The 18,701-nt window shown below is 39.2% G+C and overlaps 1 protein-coding gene across 1 annotated transcript in view; it reads left to right on the top strand.

Moving 5' to 3' along the window:
- Nucleotides 1-18,701, top strand: part of AK9 (adenylate kinase 9) — a 65,250-nt gene that overhangs the window by 23,394 nt on the left and 23,155 nt on the right. The window contains exons 15-26 of the mRNA XM_032215294.1: nt 559-663; nt 1,676-1,827; nt 4,049-4,205; nt 4,766-4,880; nt 6,536-6,591; nt 7,567-7,662; nt 8,575-8,643; nt 9,111-9,188; nt 9,865-10,071; nt 14,758-14,894; nt 15,775-15,987; nt 18,100-18,375. Of these exons, the coding sequence (XP_032071185.1) occupies nt 559-663; nt 1,676-1,827; nt 4,049-4,205; nt 4,766-4,880; nt 6,536-6,591; nt 7,567-7,662; nt 8,575-8,643; nt 9,111-9,188; nt 9,865-10,071; nt 14,758-14,894; nt 15,775-15,987; nt 18,100-18,375 (1,661 nt within the window). The remainder of the gene's footprint in view (nt 1-558; nt 664-1,675; nt 1,828-4,048; nt 4,206-4,765; nt 4,881-6,535; nt 6,592-7,566; nt 7,663-8,574; nt 8,644-9,110; nt 9,189-9,864; nt 10,072-14,757; nt 14,895-15,774; nt 15,988-18,099; nt 18,376-18,701) is intronic.

The following is an 18,701-nucleotide window of genomic DNA, read 5'->3' as shown; positions in this document are numbered from 1 at the left end:
TAAAAATGACTTATGACTTTTTTTCCACACTTACAGCTATTACAGCATCCCCATGGTCATGTGACACTTGGCAACTGACTCATATTTATGATGGTTGTAGTGTTCTGGGGTCATGTGGTCACCTTTTGTAACCTTCTGATGAGCAAAGTCAATGGGGAAACTAGATTCACCTAACAACTGTGTTTCTAACTTAACAAGATAGTGATATCATAGCCAGAAAAGGAAAACTTAAAGTTCTATTGCATATGTCCTGCAGTAACAATTGTTAAGCTTTGCTGCTACATACCAAATTTTAAAGATCCATCAGTGTGTTTTTTAATTACACCAGAATAATCAAATGGAACTATAACCTGTTTTTACCCCATGCGGATTCTTGGCATAAGTATTCCTTACTGTGTTGGTGTCAATCCCGAGAAATTCTTTTCAGTGGCAGGTCTAAGCAAAATCAAAGAAACCACATTCTGGTTTAGAGTACAATGTGAACCAACCATGTAAGTCAACAGAAACATGTTGTCTGCATAACTTAATGTATTCTATTTCTCTTTATTCCTGATCTAGAGGGCAGTGTCCTCAAACAAGGGAGCGCAATAAAAGAAGAAGAAGAAGAAGAAGAAGAAGAAGACACTGAAGAAATGTCTGTATCTCAGTCTGCAGAACAAATAGGTATTACAGAAATTAGGCAGAAATAGTGATGGTTATGTGAACAAAAGCATACATTAAGTCACAAAACAATGTAACATGCAAGAAAAACGCTGATTGACTCTGCCCTAATTCACTAGAGTGGGTGTCGGTAACCTGCAACTCCAGAGCCACATGTGGCTCTTTCACCCCTCTGCTGCAGCTCCCTGTGGCTCATGAGTAATAGGAGAAGACAGACGTGTTCTTGTTTTGGACCAGGTTCCTTCTCACTAACAAGCTACCGTATTTTTCAGAGTATAAGACGCACCTTTTTTCCTCAAAAAAGAGGCTGAAAATCTGGATGCATCTTATACACTGAATACAGAATTTTTTCCTCCCGAAACCCCACCCCCTTCACCAAAATGGTCATGTATAGCCTCTAGGAAGCTTTCAGAGAGCTCCTAGGGTTGGGGAGAGCAGAAATGAGCACAAAATGGCCCATTTTTTGCTCAATTTTATCCCCCACCCCCCAGGAGCACTCTATAAGCTTCCTAAAGGCTATGCATGTCCTTTTTTAATGAAAAACGGGCCAATTTTTGCAAAAAATGGGCCATTTTGGGGAGGTTTGCAGAGTGCAAAAACTTTTTTAAAAAATTTTCCTCTTCAAAACCTTGCTGCGTCTTATGCTCAGAAAAATACGGTACATTTCTATGTTTTTTTAAATATGAAATCTATATGTTCTAATACATTCTTTCAATCCATAACAAAACCAGTATGGTATTTAAAAAAAACTTTCCAAAAGAACATCTAGAACATTATCAAACATTGAATGAGTAGAATTTTGCTTAAGCAATGCCATTTCCCCTTTTCTTTTTCCCTCTGCTCCCATCAAATTTATTCAGAAGTTCATGCAATCCTTCAGTTTAGATTTGGAAAAAGGGCCCTTTTATTCCACTAATGGAAGCTTCCATTCCTCATAGTAATATTAACAGGGTTTTTTAGAGTTCATTTCATTTTGGGATATTTACGCCTGGGTTTTTTTCTATGTAATAAGCAGATATCTCAACAGTACAAACAGAATCGGAGATCCCTCTTGACCATCCAGATATCCAAGAAGCAGTCCAGAGCGCTATAGAAGCTGCAATACTATCTCCAATTATTCTGCCACCAGAAACATATGCAGACGTATTAGAAGAAGCCATTGAAGAGGTAAAAGCACCAGGATCAAATGAAAGGCACAATAGAAAGATCTTTCTATTAACCAACATGGTATTTAATGCATTTAAAATTATGAAAATCATTACCAATTTGGTAACATTATAAGGAAGATCACAGATTAGTTTAAATCTAAATTCTAGTGTTTGCATGGAGAGAATAATTTCACTAAGGCATAGAAACAATCAATCTGCCATTAAAAAATTAGACCTGTTAAGATGCCCCAAACTACTACTTTCTCATAGCTTGAGAATATCCTTTAAAAATTCGTTGTTTATTTGTTCCCCATTGCTCATTTTTAGAATGCTCCTGTCTCATTTTATATATGATATATTTTATGTCCCACAGACATTTTGAATTTTGTAATGTCCTTTTCTTACAAGGGATTTTTTGGGGGCTGATATAGAAGAATGTTGTTAATTAAAAATTTTGGACTTTTCTAGGACTTCTAAAGAGAACCAGTTTGGTATAGTGGATAAAGCATTAGATTTGAAAACAGGAGACTGTGTTGTATAATCATGCCCTAGGCATAAAGACAGCTGGGTAATTTTGGTCCAGTCACTTTCTCTTGGTTCCAGGAAGGAGGCAAACCATTTTTGAAAAATCCTGCCAAGAAAACTATGGGACATGTCCAGGCAGTCTCCAAGAATCAGACAAGATTAAACAATTTCTAAACAAAATCTCTAATTTAAAAAATGTTGAAATGTCCTGTAATCACTATACTAGGGACCTGCAATTTTCATTGTAAATCTGATGCATTTCACTGCCTACTTTCTGTTTTTAAATCTCTATGAAATCCGCTTTTCATTTGCAACACTTCTCGAAATGAATGCAATTCTCATTCCAGTGTTTCCAGTTATGCTGGTCTCTAAATGTCACTTCCTTAACATGCAATTGACCACAAAGAAAAAAAGTCTATGTGGATGTGTAGGTCTATAGGCATTCCTTTTGCAACTTATAAAAGTATTGTTGGCCAGAAAGATGAAATGGTTTGAGTGTTCCAAACATAAGACATATGATTCATACAGTGTTCCAAGAAGAATTCAACATAATGCTGTATTATTTACCAATGTTTTTCTTCATCTTCTTTATTCGCAAAAATATAATCTTCACATGAAATATTATATTTTAATTAATTAAAGGGTTTGTGCTTGTAAACCATATTTATTTTATTGCTTTGGAGTGATTCTGGTAGGCAGTGAGGATGAGAGTTGTGTGCAAGTAAGCCTGAATAAACATGACAAATAGTATTCTTGAACAAACTAATACAGGTTTTCACTGTTAATTGCCCACTCTGGATTTCTGCTTCTTCTACTCCCGGCACAAGAAGCAAAAATGGATTTCTACTGGTTCGGCCCAGATTGTGTGAACTGGTGGTAGCGGTGGCGGGAGCCTCCACCCACCCGCCTGGACACTTCTGTGCAGAAGCGTCACCCGAACTGGTAGTAAAAAAATGGATAACTCACCACTGGCAAGAAGGGTACTTGATATTAGCTTAATTAAAAAGAATCATCCAAAGAAAAATGAAAAAGCCATTTATTTAAATGTTCCAATTTTAATAATCAGAAAGCAAAAAGAGAAAGTGTGATGAGGGAGGGGGGATTAAGTATTGCAAAGCTTGTAAACTCTAAACATCTTCTTGGAACAGTCCCAAGCAAAACGTAAGGCTACAACTATTTGATAATTATTTAACAGAATAATAGAATAATAGAGTTAGAAGGAACGTTGGAAGTCCTTTACTCCTACTCCCTGCTCAGGCAAGGAACCCTATTTACAACTTCTATTCCAACACTGGAATTTTTGAAGAAGAGATTGGATAACCATTTGTCTGAAATGATATAGGTTTTCCTGCCTGAGTAGGGGGTTGGACTAGAAGACCTCCAGGGTCCCTTCCAACTCTGTTATTCTGTTATCTGAATTATATGACTGAACAAAAAAATGAGTCTTTAGAATAACAGAGTTATTCTAGAGTTCAAGGAAAAGGTTTGATCTAGCAAATGCAAATTGTCATAGCTTTGTAACTGTCTCTCTCCGATATGTAACATACTTTTTAATGAATTAACTTGTTGCAATAGTTGATGAAAATTCTATTATTGAGGAAAAATTAATGCAAGTCAGTCAACTGAACTCAAAAATGTATCTTTATCCTAAAGAATGCACTTATCATTCTGCATGTTTAACCATTTAAAATGCTCATTGCACTCTTTTATTTCAGTTACAGAAGATAAATCCAAGCAGATATCCTGGAGCTGCATGTAAAGGAGGATGGGTACTGGATAATTTCCCTCCACTAATGGACCACTGGATTGCTTTGTTAGAAAAAGGACTCCTACCTGATATTGTGATATGTTTGAAGAATGTTGAACGAAATGGTTAGTGAATATTTAGACATGAATATATAAAATGAATGTCACTTAAGTATTAATCATCGCTGAAGTGGTTAAGTTTTCAACATGTTCTTTCGCCCAGTTGTGGAATTCGATCTCTAAAAATGTGGAGGCTGTTGTTGGATTCCAATTCCCATCAGCCTCATCCAGTATCGCCAATCAGAAGTTAGGGAACCTGAAGCCTGAACATAGCTAGAGATTCAATCTCTGCTTTTGAGATTTTTCAGTTTCAACTTGCAAATAACATAGAAAAGAACTATATCCTACTTTACCACCAGTTTAATTCCTTGTTTAATGCATACTTTCATTAAAGTGAAGCATAAATAGTGATATACTATTTATTTCCTTCAGCTGCTCAATTAATTTTATTCAGCTATTGAAAGACCTTTGATTTCTTAAAACATTTAAAGCAATTGCCTAAAGAATGTTTCTAATACACTTAATTATTATTATTATATATCTTTTTTTTAAAGTTGTAGAGTTTCTGAGATGTGGTACTTTGATGTGAGCCCTTTTCTGTTGTATTGTTTTCTGTTGTATTATAGGACAGCTGGTAGTGCATAGACTGTATGAAGCAAATAAAGAAGAAATTGATGCTCAGATTATGCAAAGTCTAATAGACGATGCTTTGAAAAAGAAACAAGAGGAAGAAGAAGCAAAGCAAGTATTTGGAGAGTGGGGGTGGGGGGGAGATAGAGGTTTAATTAAAACAGACTACAATGAAGGTTGGTCTACAACCCCCCCCCCCCCACACACACACACACCATTGGTATTCTTTTGCGCCATGGCTTACCTTTACAGAGAGTAAACTAATTGTTAAGAATCCCAGTCCAGATTTAGTTGTTTTATTTTTACTGAGATGGGTATAACCTGCTAGACTGAATATGGGCAGACCAATATAGATTTTCCCCCCAAATAATTTATATACAGGACTATTGCAGTTCATTTTCATGCATTTATATTATCATTTGAATTGTTTGAATTCTACTTCAAAAAAATGCTGCCTCCAACCAAGCTTTACAAAAATAGAAGTAGCCACATTCCACCTCAGCAATAGCCAAGCAAATTACCTGCCTTCAGTAAAGTTCTGGAACTGTATTTTACAATGTAATAACTCTCCGAAGTACTTGGGAGTAACATTGGGCAAGATCATTAACCTTCCAGCAACAGGAAAAAATGGCTTCAAAATTGAAAAGCCACAATAATTTATTAAACAGACTGGCTGGAACATCCTGCGATGCTGATGCTAACGTCCTACGAACAACAGCCTTGGCTTTGTCTATGGAGATTCTCAGTCATTCAGGTCATGGTTTCTTGGATGAGAAGCAAAACGTCTTCAAAGAAAAACCAGAAAGTCCAGTTGTCTCTTGAAAAAAGTACCTTTGGGATGGGCTTGGCTTTGGTTTATTCCACAGCTAAATATTATGCTAGCATGCTGGCTTAACAGCGCCCACATCCAAATGGTTAATGTCCAACTCCGCAAAACAATGCGTATCATCCCTGGCACATTGCATCCCACTCCTGTGCACTGGTTATCAGTACTTAGCAATATCATACCACCCAGCAACGGGTTTCATTTACCTTCCCTACTGGTTTACAAATGTGAGCGCACATATGGTGCTGGTGCATTACATCGGGGTGGATAGGCAAAGCCTCCCACAGCTACCACTACTGGTTTGCCCAAACCAGAGAGAACCAGCTGAATACCACTTCTGATACCACCCCACATTAGAAGACAACAAGCTCTCATTCGGCTATGGTTAAGGATGCTGAATTACAAGTTCCTCCCTATTCACCAGGACAATGCACAGCCTGCCATAGCCCAGTTTGGAAAACAACTATTCAATTAACATCTACCCAGTTTAAACCTAAGAATGACTGGAGAGAGGAATGGTCCAAGGTACCTTCTTGTGGCCTGACCATTAGTGATCCCTCTAGCAAATCACCTGTTTTTGACTTGCCTCACTTGTCTGAACAGAATTAGGTGTGATACTGGAAGAATTGCCTCTGCCCTGTAGCAGTGGGGATAATAAGATTCCCCTTGCTGCAATTGTGATGCTGATATGCAAACTATTATATGGGGCAAGATTGCCTACAATTTGTGTTCTCTTGTTTCCTAGAAGATCTGAATGAAGCAACACCAGTAGTGATGAACTGGATAGCTGAATTGGACACCCAGTTATGAGGCTACTGCCATATCCCCATAGAAGTTTTACTTATAATTAGATGAACTGTGTATATATCTTTACTTCTCATCTGTTATGTTATCATCTTATGGTAAATAGATAATAAATTGTTTGAACTTCTAATTGCAGAAGAGAACTGCAAGAAATGTTAAAACTGCAAGCTGAGGAATCTGCTGAAGACAGAGGTAAGAAATATAATTGTGTATTTAGAATTATTACAGTGATGAAGTTAATATGCATATTAATCATGTTGTTAAACTCACAAGCACTACTAAACAAGGAAGAATTTAAATCTGGGGCATGACCTTGTCCCTATCATTCAACATGCCTACCGTACTCATACAGTATATGAATAAAGGTAAAGGTTCCCCTCGCACATATGCTAGTTGTTCCTGACTCTGGGGGCATATGTGCTTATCTCCATTTCAAAGCCAAAGAGACAGCGCTGTCTGAAGAAGTCTCCATGGTCATGTGGCCAGCATAACTAAACGCCGAAGGCGCATGGAATGCTGTTACCTTCCCACCAAAGGTGGTCCCTATTTTTCTACTTGCATTTTTACATGCTTTCAAACTGCTAGATTGGCAGAAGCTGGGACAAGTAACGGCAGCTCACTCCATTACGCAGCACTAGGGATTCGAACAGCTGAACTGCCAACCTTTCTTATCGACAAGCTCAGCATCTTAGCCACTGAGCCACCATGTCCCACAGTATATGAATAGGGCTTGCCAAAACATAAAAAATGGAACTGGAAGACATCTGATGTACATCATAAGGGTATTAGGAGAAATCAAACAAAAGAATGGCTTGGGCAAGAGCCTCATAGCAGTATCAGGAAATAAATTCCATAGATGTGAGGCCACCAATTTCTAACGGCTAACCCAAGCATTTATTCCAAGTTCTGAAAATGGATGACTTCTCATTGATATTCAAGTACTCCTTATAACTCTGAACTGTGGAACTCTGATTTTATTTGTAATTTTAGGATTCTTGTCTGATTGTATTATATGTTTTTCTAAAGCTTAAATTGGGATCCAATTTTGGGTTGTCTCATGACTTTCTAAACTGTTTATATTGTTTATAGTACAGTAAAGTCTCACCTTAGCATTCCAAAATTGCTTTATACATGTTTCCATAAAATATATTTTTCTTGCATTTCTAGAATCTGCAGAGTTTATGGAAGGTAGCTTCGGGATTGAAAGAGGCCAACCAGAACGAGATGATTCTTCTGAATCTAAACGGAAAGAATCATCCGGAGGTTAGGATATCATAGATATTTATCTTTGTTTTCTGACAACCATCAAGTTGTTTTATTACATTATTGTGTCTGTAACTCTTACAGAAAATCTGAGGGCAGCAAAGTGTCTTCTTTTTCAAATTTCTTTGACAAAGTTCTTGCTACAAATAGTATTCTTCTGTCTGTTAAGACGTTCTTAAAGTATAATTCTCATGTGGAAACATCCATTTATGTACTTACGGAACTAAGATGTCATTTGAATCATACTAGCACACTAACATCTAAAACACTAATATGTGAGTTATTCCTGCTGAGAGTCACATCTGGCCTGTAGAATTACATATCCAAAGGACATGAATTAAGTATGTATTGGGCAGAATGATCACAAAGAAATTAAAATTTCACAGAAAGTACATATTACTAATATTATAATATTACTCTCCATAGTTACTCTCCAATGATGTATTAATAATTTCCCTCTTTATTCACATTTAAAATTGTAATTTTGTGATACAGTATGGAACCTGTGGGGATAATGCCAAGGCTTTTGAAGAGCTAAAACTTGCTCTGGGGCCATGTTGTAAAGTCTGACAGTAGCCAACCTAAAGAATAAAAAATTTTATAAAGTTTTTTTTCCATTACATAATGGAAAAATTGACTGTGAAAATCAGCTTATCTCCTTCGGTACCAGCTATTAAACTTCAAATCCAATTTGCATCAGAGCAATTATACATCACAAATAATAACATAATTAGCCCATCTCCCTTATTTGTACACTGCATTAACTTTTATTCAATAGCTTTATTTTAATAATCTTCAATTCTCTATAACTTTATGGTTTCTTAGCATACTTTTCAGCTTTACCATGATTATATGGATCAGGGGAAATCCATTTAATAAGAAACCTCAGTGTTTTTATATACCTGTTTACAGAAACAATGAAGTTTGTAGTGAAGAGTGATGACTCCAAAGAACCTGAAGGATCTGAAGAATCTAAGACAGGTTAGATTTATATGTATGTATATATCAGTAATAGTTCATTATAGGAGGCAACTATTTTATTCCTTTAATCCTGTGTCACTATTAGTGTTTTGTTTTTACTGTATTTTTAATGTAAAAATACAATGAGCATTTGTGATTTGATGGCCTTCTAAATCTATCATCATCATCACCAATGGTGATATATCACCAATGGTGATACATCACCAATGGTGATACATCACCAATGTATCTATTAAATATCACCATTTATATTTAATTTTTTATGACCATCAAATTAATATATTTGTTAGTTAGTTTAAAACTTCTTTTTACTGGCATAATTTGATAAACTTTCAGAATCAAAGCCTACAAAGTGAAAATACTGAGAACATCAAAACTGCTAATTTCTTAAATATTTTGAAAGCTCTTAATGTTCCAAATACACTATGCAAAATTAAGTAATAATGTTTCTCTCCTGGTCTCCACAGAATCAACAGAACCCCTTGAAAGTGAAAAAAAATCTGTATCACAATACGAACACCTGAAAAGTATGGCATCTGAACTAGGTTAGTGGTTGACTGGGTCAAGGGGTACCACAGGGTGGTCTGCATTGAATAACCCATTACAAATGGTTTTGTATAATCATTCAAATTCTTTTTTCTTAAAAACGCAGAGTTGAAACAAACTTTGGTTGTGTGCCCTGTCCCAGTTTAATGTTTAATGAGCCAAGGTGGCGCAGTGGTTAAATGCAGCACTGCAGGCTACTGCTAGATCAGCAGTTCAGCGGTTCAAATCTCACCGGCTCAGGGTTGACTCAGCCTTCCATCCTTCCGAGGTGGGTAAAATGAGGACCCAGATTGTTGGGGGCAATATGCTGACTCTCTGTAAACCGCTTAGAGAGGGCTGAAAGCCCTATGAAGCGGTATATAAGTCTACTGCTATTAATGTTGCAGTTATGTCCTCCTTAGAATACTTCATTCTTCATCCAATTTTTCACTTTTTCTTCATTGAGCTGCTAGAGGAATTTCACTTGTTTCTCCCTCCCCCTTTCAGATTTCTGAACTTCTGCAGAAGTCCTCTCAGGTCTATTTAGTTTTTCAGTCCTCCTCCTTGTGAAGTCTTCCATTGTGGCTCCATAAGAACTGGACAGAGTATCAAGAAGAAAGTCCTGCCAGCACACATAAGAGAGCATCTTATTGTTAATGCATAATTGTTTCCTAAAATGCAACTTGATTTGTTTAGGAGTCACGATGCCTGAGTATCCTGAAGATGGTTTTCCAGATGCAGTAGAAATTGAACCACTTAGAAACAAGCTCACCCAGTTCCAGAATAACTGGCAAAAATTAGAACAACATATTACAGAATCACTTTTGGTCCAGAGTACTGAATTGGAGATTGATGGGCAGACTCCAGAAATGCTGCTTAATAAGACTGTGCAAGCTATGCAACGTACGTAATTCACATCCATTGTTCTTCAAAATTATTTTTTCCTCAGGAGATTTGGGTGGTTTTTGGCTTCATTTTATTAACAATTTCTTCAAATTATAAATAAAGTTGGCTAAAACAAGCTTGTACAAATTATGAGCTACTTCTGAAGAAGCAAATAATGTCTTATAATTGTGGTGAACATCATAGTACCGTGTTTTCCCAAAAGTATGACCTGTCCTAAAACTAATGTCTTGCCAAAAATATAAGCCCACCCCCAAAAATAAGCCCCCAGACAACCCCCCACTCCGGCGAGGCACAGAACTGCTTACCAACCTAGCAGTATCCTGAAGGCACCAAGCCACGGGAGCCGGGGTAAAAGGCGCTCAAGTTGCTTGCTGCCTTCGGGATACCGCTAGGTTGGGGAGTAGTGTTCTGCCTGGCTGGAAGGGGGAGTTGCCGAGCAGCTGCTCCCTTGCGAGTGGCTTCCCAAAGAGCCGGGCACAGCCTCAGGGGCAAAGCAGCCATGAGGTGACCATGCTCACGAGCAGCCGCCTGGCAAACCCCCTCTCCAGCCAGGCAGAGCACCATTCACTGACTTAGGGGGTATCCCTAAGGTGCCAAGGGACATGGCGCTCTGCCCGCCCCCCCAGCTCCCACGGCTTGGCACATTAGGGATACCCCCTAGGTCAGTGCATGGAGCTCTGCCCAGCTGGAGAAGGAGGTTGCGTAAGCGCCTGTTCCACCCCCAGCAAGCATGCCTCCCAGCCTCACCATGCCCTGGCCCAGCTCTCCCTGCAGAGCCAGGGCGCCACCGCCACCACCGCACTCCGAGCATAACTTCTTCTCCGGCTTCCAAACTCCAAAACTCGGCTGCCGAGTCTTCCAGCAGCGGCCGCTCTAGGAGTGCACTGTATGGTGGGCTGGCTGCTGGAAGACTCTGTCTGGAAGACTCTCTGTCCAGCAGCCGGCCCACTATCATACAGCGCACTCCTACAACGGCCGCTGCTGGAAGACTCGGCAGCCAAGTTTTGGAATTTGGAAGCCAGAGAAGAAGTTATGCTCGGAGTGCTGCGGCACCCTGGCTCTGCAAGGAGAGCTTGGCCAGGGCATGGTGAGGCTGGGAAGCATGCTTGCTGTGGGCAGAACAGGCGCTCGTGCAACCCCCTTCTCCAGCCAGGCAGAGCTCCATGGACTGTCCTAGGGGGTATCCCTAAAGTGCCAAGCTGCGGGAGCTGGGGGGCCGGCAAAGCGCCACCTGCCTTGGCGCCTTAGGGATAACCCCTAGGTCAGTGCATGGAACTCTGCCTGGCTGGAGAGGGGGTTTGCCGGGTGGTTGCTCGTGAGCGTGGTCACCTCATGGCTGCTTCACTCCTGAGGCTGTGCCCGGCTCTTCAAGAGCCCGCTCGCAAGGGAGCAGCTGCCCAGCAACCCCAAAACAATAAGCCCTCCCCCTATAATAAGCCCAAGGCCATATTTCGTGGGGCAAACACGGTATTGTATGTACACATGCTTCTACTACTTAGAAAACAAACAATAAGAGCAAGCGAAATCATTAGAAGTTAATATTTAACATTCTATAAACCTTTAATTGGTTTAATAAAAGGCTGTTTTAATATGAATGCACTATCCTGAATAATCAACATGACTTCTTTTACTCATATCTGAAAAAAGTATTCATGTATTAAAATAGAACATTTTATATACTTTTTTTTAATGGCCTGCCAGCAGAAGAAGGAAAAAGTGTTCTTGCCATTTGATTATGAAATTGAAGGCAATGTTGACAAGCTGGTTTGGCTTCATCCAGAGATAAATGAACAAAACAGGACTTAATCATAGTAAATCAGAGGATACTATTAACTATAGTCTATTTGAAGAGAATGAATGAATGGATGAAAGCCATATTTGATGGCTTTTCTACTGAATTGTCTCTTAGAATCAGGTACTACCTGTTAATATGAATATGGATTCACAGGTCCTACTTAAAGAGTCGATGTCCACTGTAGGCAGGAACTTTGCACAAAAGGATACACCAGATGCATCCTTCCTGAACCACGGGAGTCTTCAGACAGCCACCTACGCTCTAGTTCCATGATGGCGAACCTATGGCACAGGTGCCACAGGTGGCACGCGGAGCCATTTGTTAGGGCACATGAGGCATTGGACTGTCAGCTCCAGTGCACATATGCGCACTGGTCAACTGACTTTGGCCTTCTTTTAGGGCTGTTTTTCACCCTCTGGGAATGAACTTCTGGTTTGCTCATAGGGCCGCTTCTGGGAAGCTCATGAAGCCTCTGGAGAGCCTCGGGGGGGGGGGCACAGGGTGACTGTTTTCACACTCCCCAGGTTTCTAGAAAACCCCTGGAGCCTGGGGAGGGCAAATAAAAGTGCGGCAAATGCGGGGGGATCACACGCACATGTGCGCTACGGTCATGCATATAGCATTATGGATGTGAGCACACCCACGCACAACCCCACTGCGGTCCCCCCACTTTTGGCATGTGATCTAAAAAAAGGTTAGCCCTCACTGCCCTAGTTACTTCTTCTCTATTGCAATGCGGTCTTGCTTTCAGATGTAATTCAGGATTCTGTTTGTTACCTATAAGGTCCTACAAGGCATAGGGCCATGATGGCGAACCTATGGCAACACATGCCACAGGTGGCAGGCAGAGCCCTCTCTGTGGGCACGTGAGCTGTCACCCAGCTCAACTCCACCATGCATGTGCATGCACCTCCCGCTGGCCAGCTGATTTTTGAGTCTCTGCCACACATGCGGAAGATGCATGTGCATGCACGGGGGGGGGGTCTCGCAGGAGCATGGGAGCAGGGGGGTGCGGCGTGTCCCCACACACACTTCATTTTTGGTCCCAAAAGGATTCAGGATGCCAGATAAGTGCAGGCCCGCACGGAAGCTCTGGGAGGGTGAAAAATGGGCCTCCTGGAAGTCCAGAAATGGGCCTGTTTCCAGCCTCCGGAGGACCTCCGGATCCCAGGGAAGGCTGTTTCCACCCTCCCGGAGGCTCAACAAAAACCTCCGGAGCTTGGGGATGGTGAAAAAGTGCCCCCCGCCATGTTTCAGGAGGTCGACTAGGCTACAAAGGGGGGAGGTGGGGTCATGCACATGTGCAGAGGGGCACATTGCATTATGTGTGTGGACAAACACACATGCTATCACCCCCCCGTGTGCACGATTTTGGCACACGAGGACAAAAAAGTTAGCCATCACTGGCATAGGGCCTGGTTAACTGAGGGGCCACCTGTCTCACATAACATTGGTCCAGTCAATTCAATCCTGTAGGGTACTCTGATTAAACATTGTCATCTCTAAGAGCTCTAGAAGTGCACCTTCTTTATAGCAATGGTGGCCCTCTGGAATGAGGTTACCCCCAATATCCAGTTGACCCCAGATTGAACAATAATCTGTTGTTATTTAGAAACCCGGTGAAGACCTTAACGAATCACACAGAACGTTGGTGGGGGAGATTGAGATCCCCCACTTCATCACATCTGCCATAACTTCATTTTTTATTGTTATTGATATTATTATTTCTTTCTTTGAATGTTGTGAGTCACCCAGATTCATGAGAGTTGAGTTGCATACAAATTTAATAATAACAATAATACCATCAAACAATATCTGCTATCCTAGGTCCTTGGGAAGGACTCAATAGGTTGATAAAAATGCCAAATCCAATCTAAATATCTGGCTGACTGTGCAACCAAACATTAATTATTATCTTAAATGTCAGGGATCATAGATATTGATTGATGCATTCTCCTGAATATTGAAAGTTATCAGAGCTAGTAGTTATAATATTGCTATACTTTATGGCAGTGACTTACATGTTTTTATATAAAAAAGTTGATGTATACAGGAAATATGGTATGCTATTAGAAGGGACAGAGGGAATCAGTTCATAGCTACACATATCGAATTGGAGGTGGTGATTTTTAACAGGAGGTTCTGGTTCAGAGCTTTCATGATTTATAATGATGATAAACAGAAACTATCCACACTGCTTTTATTCTGCACAGTATTGATTCATAATAAATTATGTGCTGTAATAAATGAATAATATCACGAACCTTCATTTCCTGAATATGTATTTCTTTGAGCTTTTTGTTTTAAATCTTAGGACTCAAAGGCTGATACCTAATGTACAAGAATATGGAACTACAATGGGTGATGGTGACAGTTGATAGAAGATTGTGCCTTACATACCTGTAAAGGGTGGGATGATGTCACCAGATTATTTTTTTCATTATAGCATCACTTTGGTTAGGACAGTGTTTCTCAACCTTGGCAATTTTAAGATAGGTGGACTTCAACTACCAGAATTCCTCAGCCAGCATGCTGGCCACAGAATTCTGGGAGTTGGAGTCCACCATCTTAAAGTTACCCAGGTTGAGAAACACTGGGTTAGGAGCATATAGTTATGGGCACTATTATTCCTTATGAATCACTGATTTCAACAATCCTGTATTTGTACACTTACACATCAATCTGATATGTTAGAACTCTAGTTTTTAGCATGCTCCACCAACTTTTCATGATGGTTAGGAATTTGTGAATTAGAATCCTAATACCTTTCTGGAATACCAGATCAATCTTCGTTGTCATATAGAATTCCATGCAAATTTCTGTTTTATCTCTGGTCCTGCATGTACAGTATTTTTTTTAATGGCCTGAAAACTTACTATTTCCGACAGAAACTTTTAAATATCATGGCTGGGAATTATTACCTGAAGATGAAGATGAAGAACAAGAAGATTTGCAGGCTGAAGCAGAGGCACAGGCAGAAGAAGAAGAAGAGGGTGATGAAGAGGAAGAAGAAGAAGAGGAAGAAGTAAGCTCTAGCTTTCAACTCAATAGGTTATAGATTAGTAATTAGATTATTTTAAACTGTAATTTACTGAATGACATGTTGTACAAGATAAAAAGTTATACAAGTTCATCTTTATAAAAAGAGTATAACTTCAAGAATGCAATGTTTGCTTATGAACGAAAGGCCAGCTAGCTTTTTGCATATATGCAAACATGATGGCCGAAGAAGTCTATCCACAATGCCTCATTTGTGGAGTCCTGTGGGGTTCAGTACTCTCTCTGCTCTTGTTTAACATCTATATGAAGCCTTAGGGGGAAGTCATCTATTGCCATGGGACAAGGCTGCTGATATGTTGTTTTGGTATTTGGCAGCTTTGGGAGTTTGGATGGGAAACAATAGACTTCAGCCCAATTTAGCAAGACTAGGTAGGCTTGGGTGAGGTGGAACTGCCACAAACAAACCTCGTGCATGACTTGGGAGTCTTTCTGGATACATGGTTCCTTCTTTCTCCCACCTCCTTATCTCCTATCTACACTATCAAATTGGTTATGTCCTAAGCAATGGAAGTTTTCTTCAAATTATTTGTTCATTAGATTTAAATCTAACCTTAGATCCAGGCATCTTGAATGTGAATTTCCCTTTATTTTATCCCCTAGCAACCACCCTATAAGAGAGATGGGGTTAAGAGACAGAGTGATTGACCAAAGTCACCCAATAGGTTTCCACACCTGCAGGTGGAATTGAATCTGGAGTCCTCATTCCTTGTTCAACACCTTAACCAAGTATAGAATGGATCTACAGTTCTGAATTATCTAGTTCTGGGCCAATATGTTAGAATAAATTCAGATTTTTTAAAGTGTTAATATAAATAATCTTATCAGAAATATTTTGCTGTTTTAAGGACGAAGAAAAAATTATTGAGAGGAAGAGACACATGGGAGATACAAAGAATTTCTGTCCAGTGATTCTGAAGGAAAACTTTATCCTTTATCCAGGAAATTCTGAAAATGCAGCTAAATATCGAGAAAAACACTATTATTTTTCAACTCCAGAAAACAGAGATAAATTTCTAGAAAATCCTGAGGAGTATGTTTCTCACAATGAGCCATTAAAAGTATGTAGATCTTACATACCGGAGCTACATGAATGAACACTGATTGAGTTTCCAATATTTTCAAATATGTACCTGCATGTGCGCATCTGTATTTATTTGTGTTTAACATGTAATATTTTGATACATTGACAGAATGACAATGGTGATGATAATAGGTAATGATATTCAGGTCTCCCCATGAAACAATGGATTCATCGACTGTGTATCTACAGTCATATAGCAAAAATTGGTTCAGCACGTTTTTCTGGATTGATTTGTTTTGTGCAAAAACAACTTCCATTCAGAGCACCTGGGAAATACTGCAATATCATTCACAAATTGGTGCTCAATTAAATGAACAGCTCTCTAGTGCAAAGCAAAATCTTGAAGATATCAGACCTACCGGTACTATCTTCTAGAAACTATTGGAGAATAGTCTTTCTGGCAAAACATTTTAAGACCTAGGCTCCTTACCTCTTAAGTAGTCCAACTAATAAGTTGTACTTGGGTCTGAATATTACTGTATATGTTGAATTAGAGGTTATTTCTGAGCAAGAGAAGGTTCAGAACTCAATACTGAAGTGAAGCTGTTACAAGATGCTGTTGGCTCTGATGGCTAAGGAAGGGAAAAAATGTTCGTCCATATATTAATAACAGAGTTGGAAGGGACCTTGGAGGTCTTCAACCTGCTCAGGCAAGAAACCCTATACCATTTCAGACAAATGGTTAACCATTCTCTTCTTAAAAACTGTCAGTATTGAAGCACCTGTAACTTCTAGAGGCAAGTTGCAAATCAAGCTTAGTTAAACAGAGGTTTCATATAGTTTACCTGCCAGAGGATCAACATAGTCTTCTTTGTTTGAAAATGGCTCTGGGATATACAATACAATACAATACCAATACCAATACTAATACAAATAATACAAATACAAATATAATACAATACCAGAATTGGAAAGGACCTGGAGGTCTTCTAGTCCAACCCCCTGCCTAGGCAGGAAACCCTATACCATTTCAGACAAATGGCTATCCAACATCTTCTTAAAGACTTCCAGCGTTGGGGCATTCACAACTTCTGGAGGCAAGCTGTTCCACTGATTAATTGTTCTGTCAGGAAATTTCTCCTCAGTTCTAAGTTGCTTCTCTCCTTGATTAGTTTCCATCCATTGCTTCTTGTTTTACCCTCAGGTGCCTTGGAAAATAGTTTGACTCCCTCTTCTTTGTGGCAACCCCTGAGAAATTGGAACACTGCTATCATGTCTCCCCTAGTCCTTCTTTCTATTAAACTAGACATCCCCAGTTCCTGCAACCGTTCTTCATATGTTTTAGTCTCCAGTCCCCTAATCATCTTTGTTGCTCTTCTCTGCACTCTTTCTAGAGTCTCCACATCTTTTTTTTTCTATACTATACTTCCATCTCTGTATTACTTAAATGAATAGCAATTCAGTATATCAATAAAACCATTGTTGAACTCCAGTTCCAAACACTCCTTGCTAGCATGATTGGTAATACTGGGGATTGTAATTTTACAATATTTGATAGCTAACAGTTTTCATCGTTCCTTTAAAATACAGATCACATTTTCATTTTGTAAGTTAGGAAAGGTCTTCTCTGAGACACATCTATGTAGTATTTTTACAGAAATAGTTTATCACTACCATCTTCTGGGATCTGTTCAATTTCAGAGTTTTGACTCCAGCTCTGGAAATTTATGGTGGTCTCTCATCTAATGACAAACTTCATCTGCTCCTGCTTAGATTTTTAAGATTATCCAAAGTTAGCTAGCTCTTTCCACATAGTATAGCTGGGTTGCTTACTTATTTATTGTTTCTTTTAACTGCTAAGGCTATGCAGTGCTACAGGTTTGATTCCAAAGAGATGCTTTGAAATGTGCAGACGTATGAATGCAGCATCTGAATAGAACCACTATCATGCAACATAACTTTCTATATGTAATTCTGTTACTCATGCTGAAGTATTTACTATTAATCAATAATACGTTTGAAAATATGGATCTCCTGCCTGATGTTTATCAAAAGGTTTTTCTTAGAAATATTAATTTGATAATCTTATTGATCAAGACCTTCTCTTTTAAAAAACCTATATAATGATATTCACATATTTCCTTTTCAGGCTCCTCCTATAAGAATATGTCTGTTAGGGCCACATGGAGTGGGTAAAACAATCTGTGCCCGGTGGTTAGCAGATAAGCTAAATATTTTTCATATTCAATTTGAAGAACGCTTGCAAGAATTGGTCATGATCAAAACAGGAAAAAGAGTTGGACTTGAAGAAGAGGAGGAGGAAGAGGAAGGTGAGGGAACACAGGAGTTGGGAGAATCCACTATTCCTGAAAATGCACCTGAATTTGAATTTGGGAGTGAAGAGGAAAGTAAGCCCATTCATGAGGTAATTGAGCTACTATATATATATATTCCTTGATAGCTTCCTCCAAAGTGGAAGATGAGTTTCCATCAAAGAAAGTTATGATTACAATATTGTTAATGGAAAGAAGATTACAATATTGTTAATGGAAAAAAGACAAGCTGTAATTCTAATTCTTACTTTTTAAGCTCATCTTTAGCCATCCTATTGCGCCAGTTGTGCTACAGGAAATCAGTCATTTCTGATTCTTATTTTAACAATGTTAAATTAGCATCTGTTCACTTAATATTCCAATTGACTCCATATTACAGCAGGTTAAACAGGTTTAGAGGAGAGATGTTGCAATAACA

The sequence above is a fragment of the Thamnophis elegans genome, chromosome 4, assembly GCF_009769535.1.
Source record: "Thamnophis elegans isolate rThaEle1 chromosome 4, rThaEle1.pri, whole genome shotgun sequence".
Lineage (NCBI taxonomy): Eukaryota > Metazoa > Chordata > Lepidosauria > Squamata > Colubridae > Thamnophis > Thamnophis elegans.
This window is presented reverse-complemented; position numbering and strand designations above follow the sequence as displayed.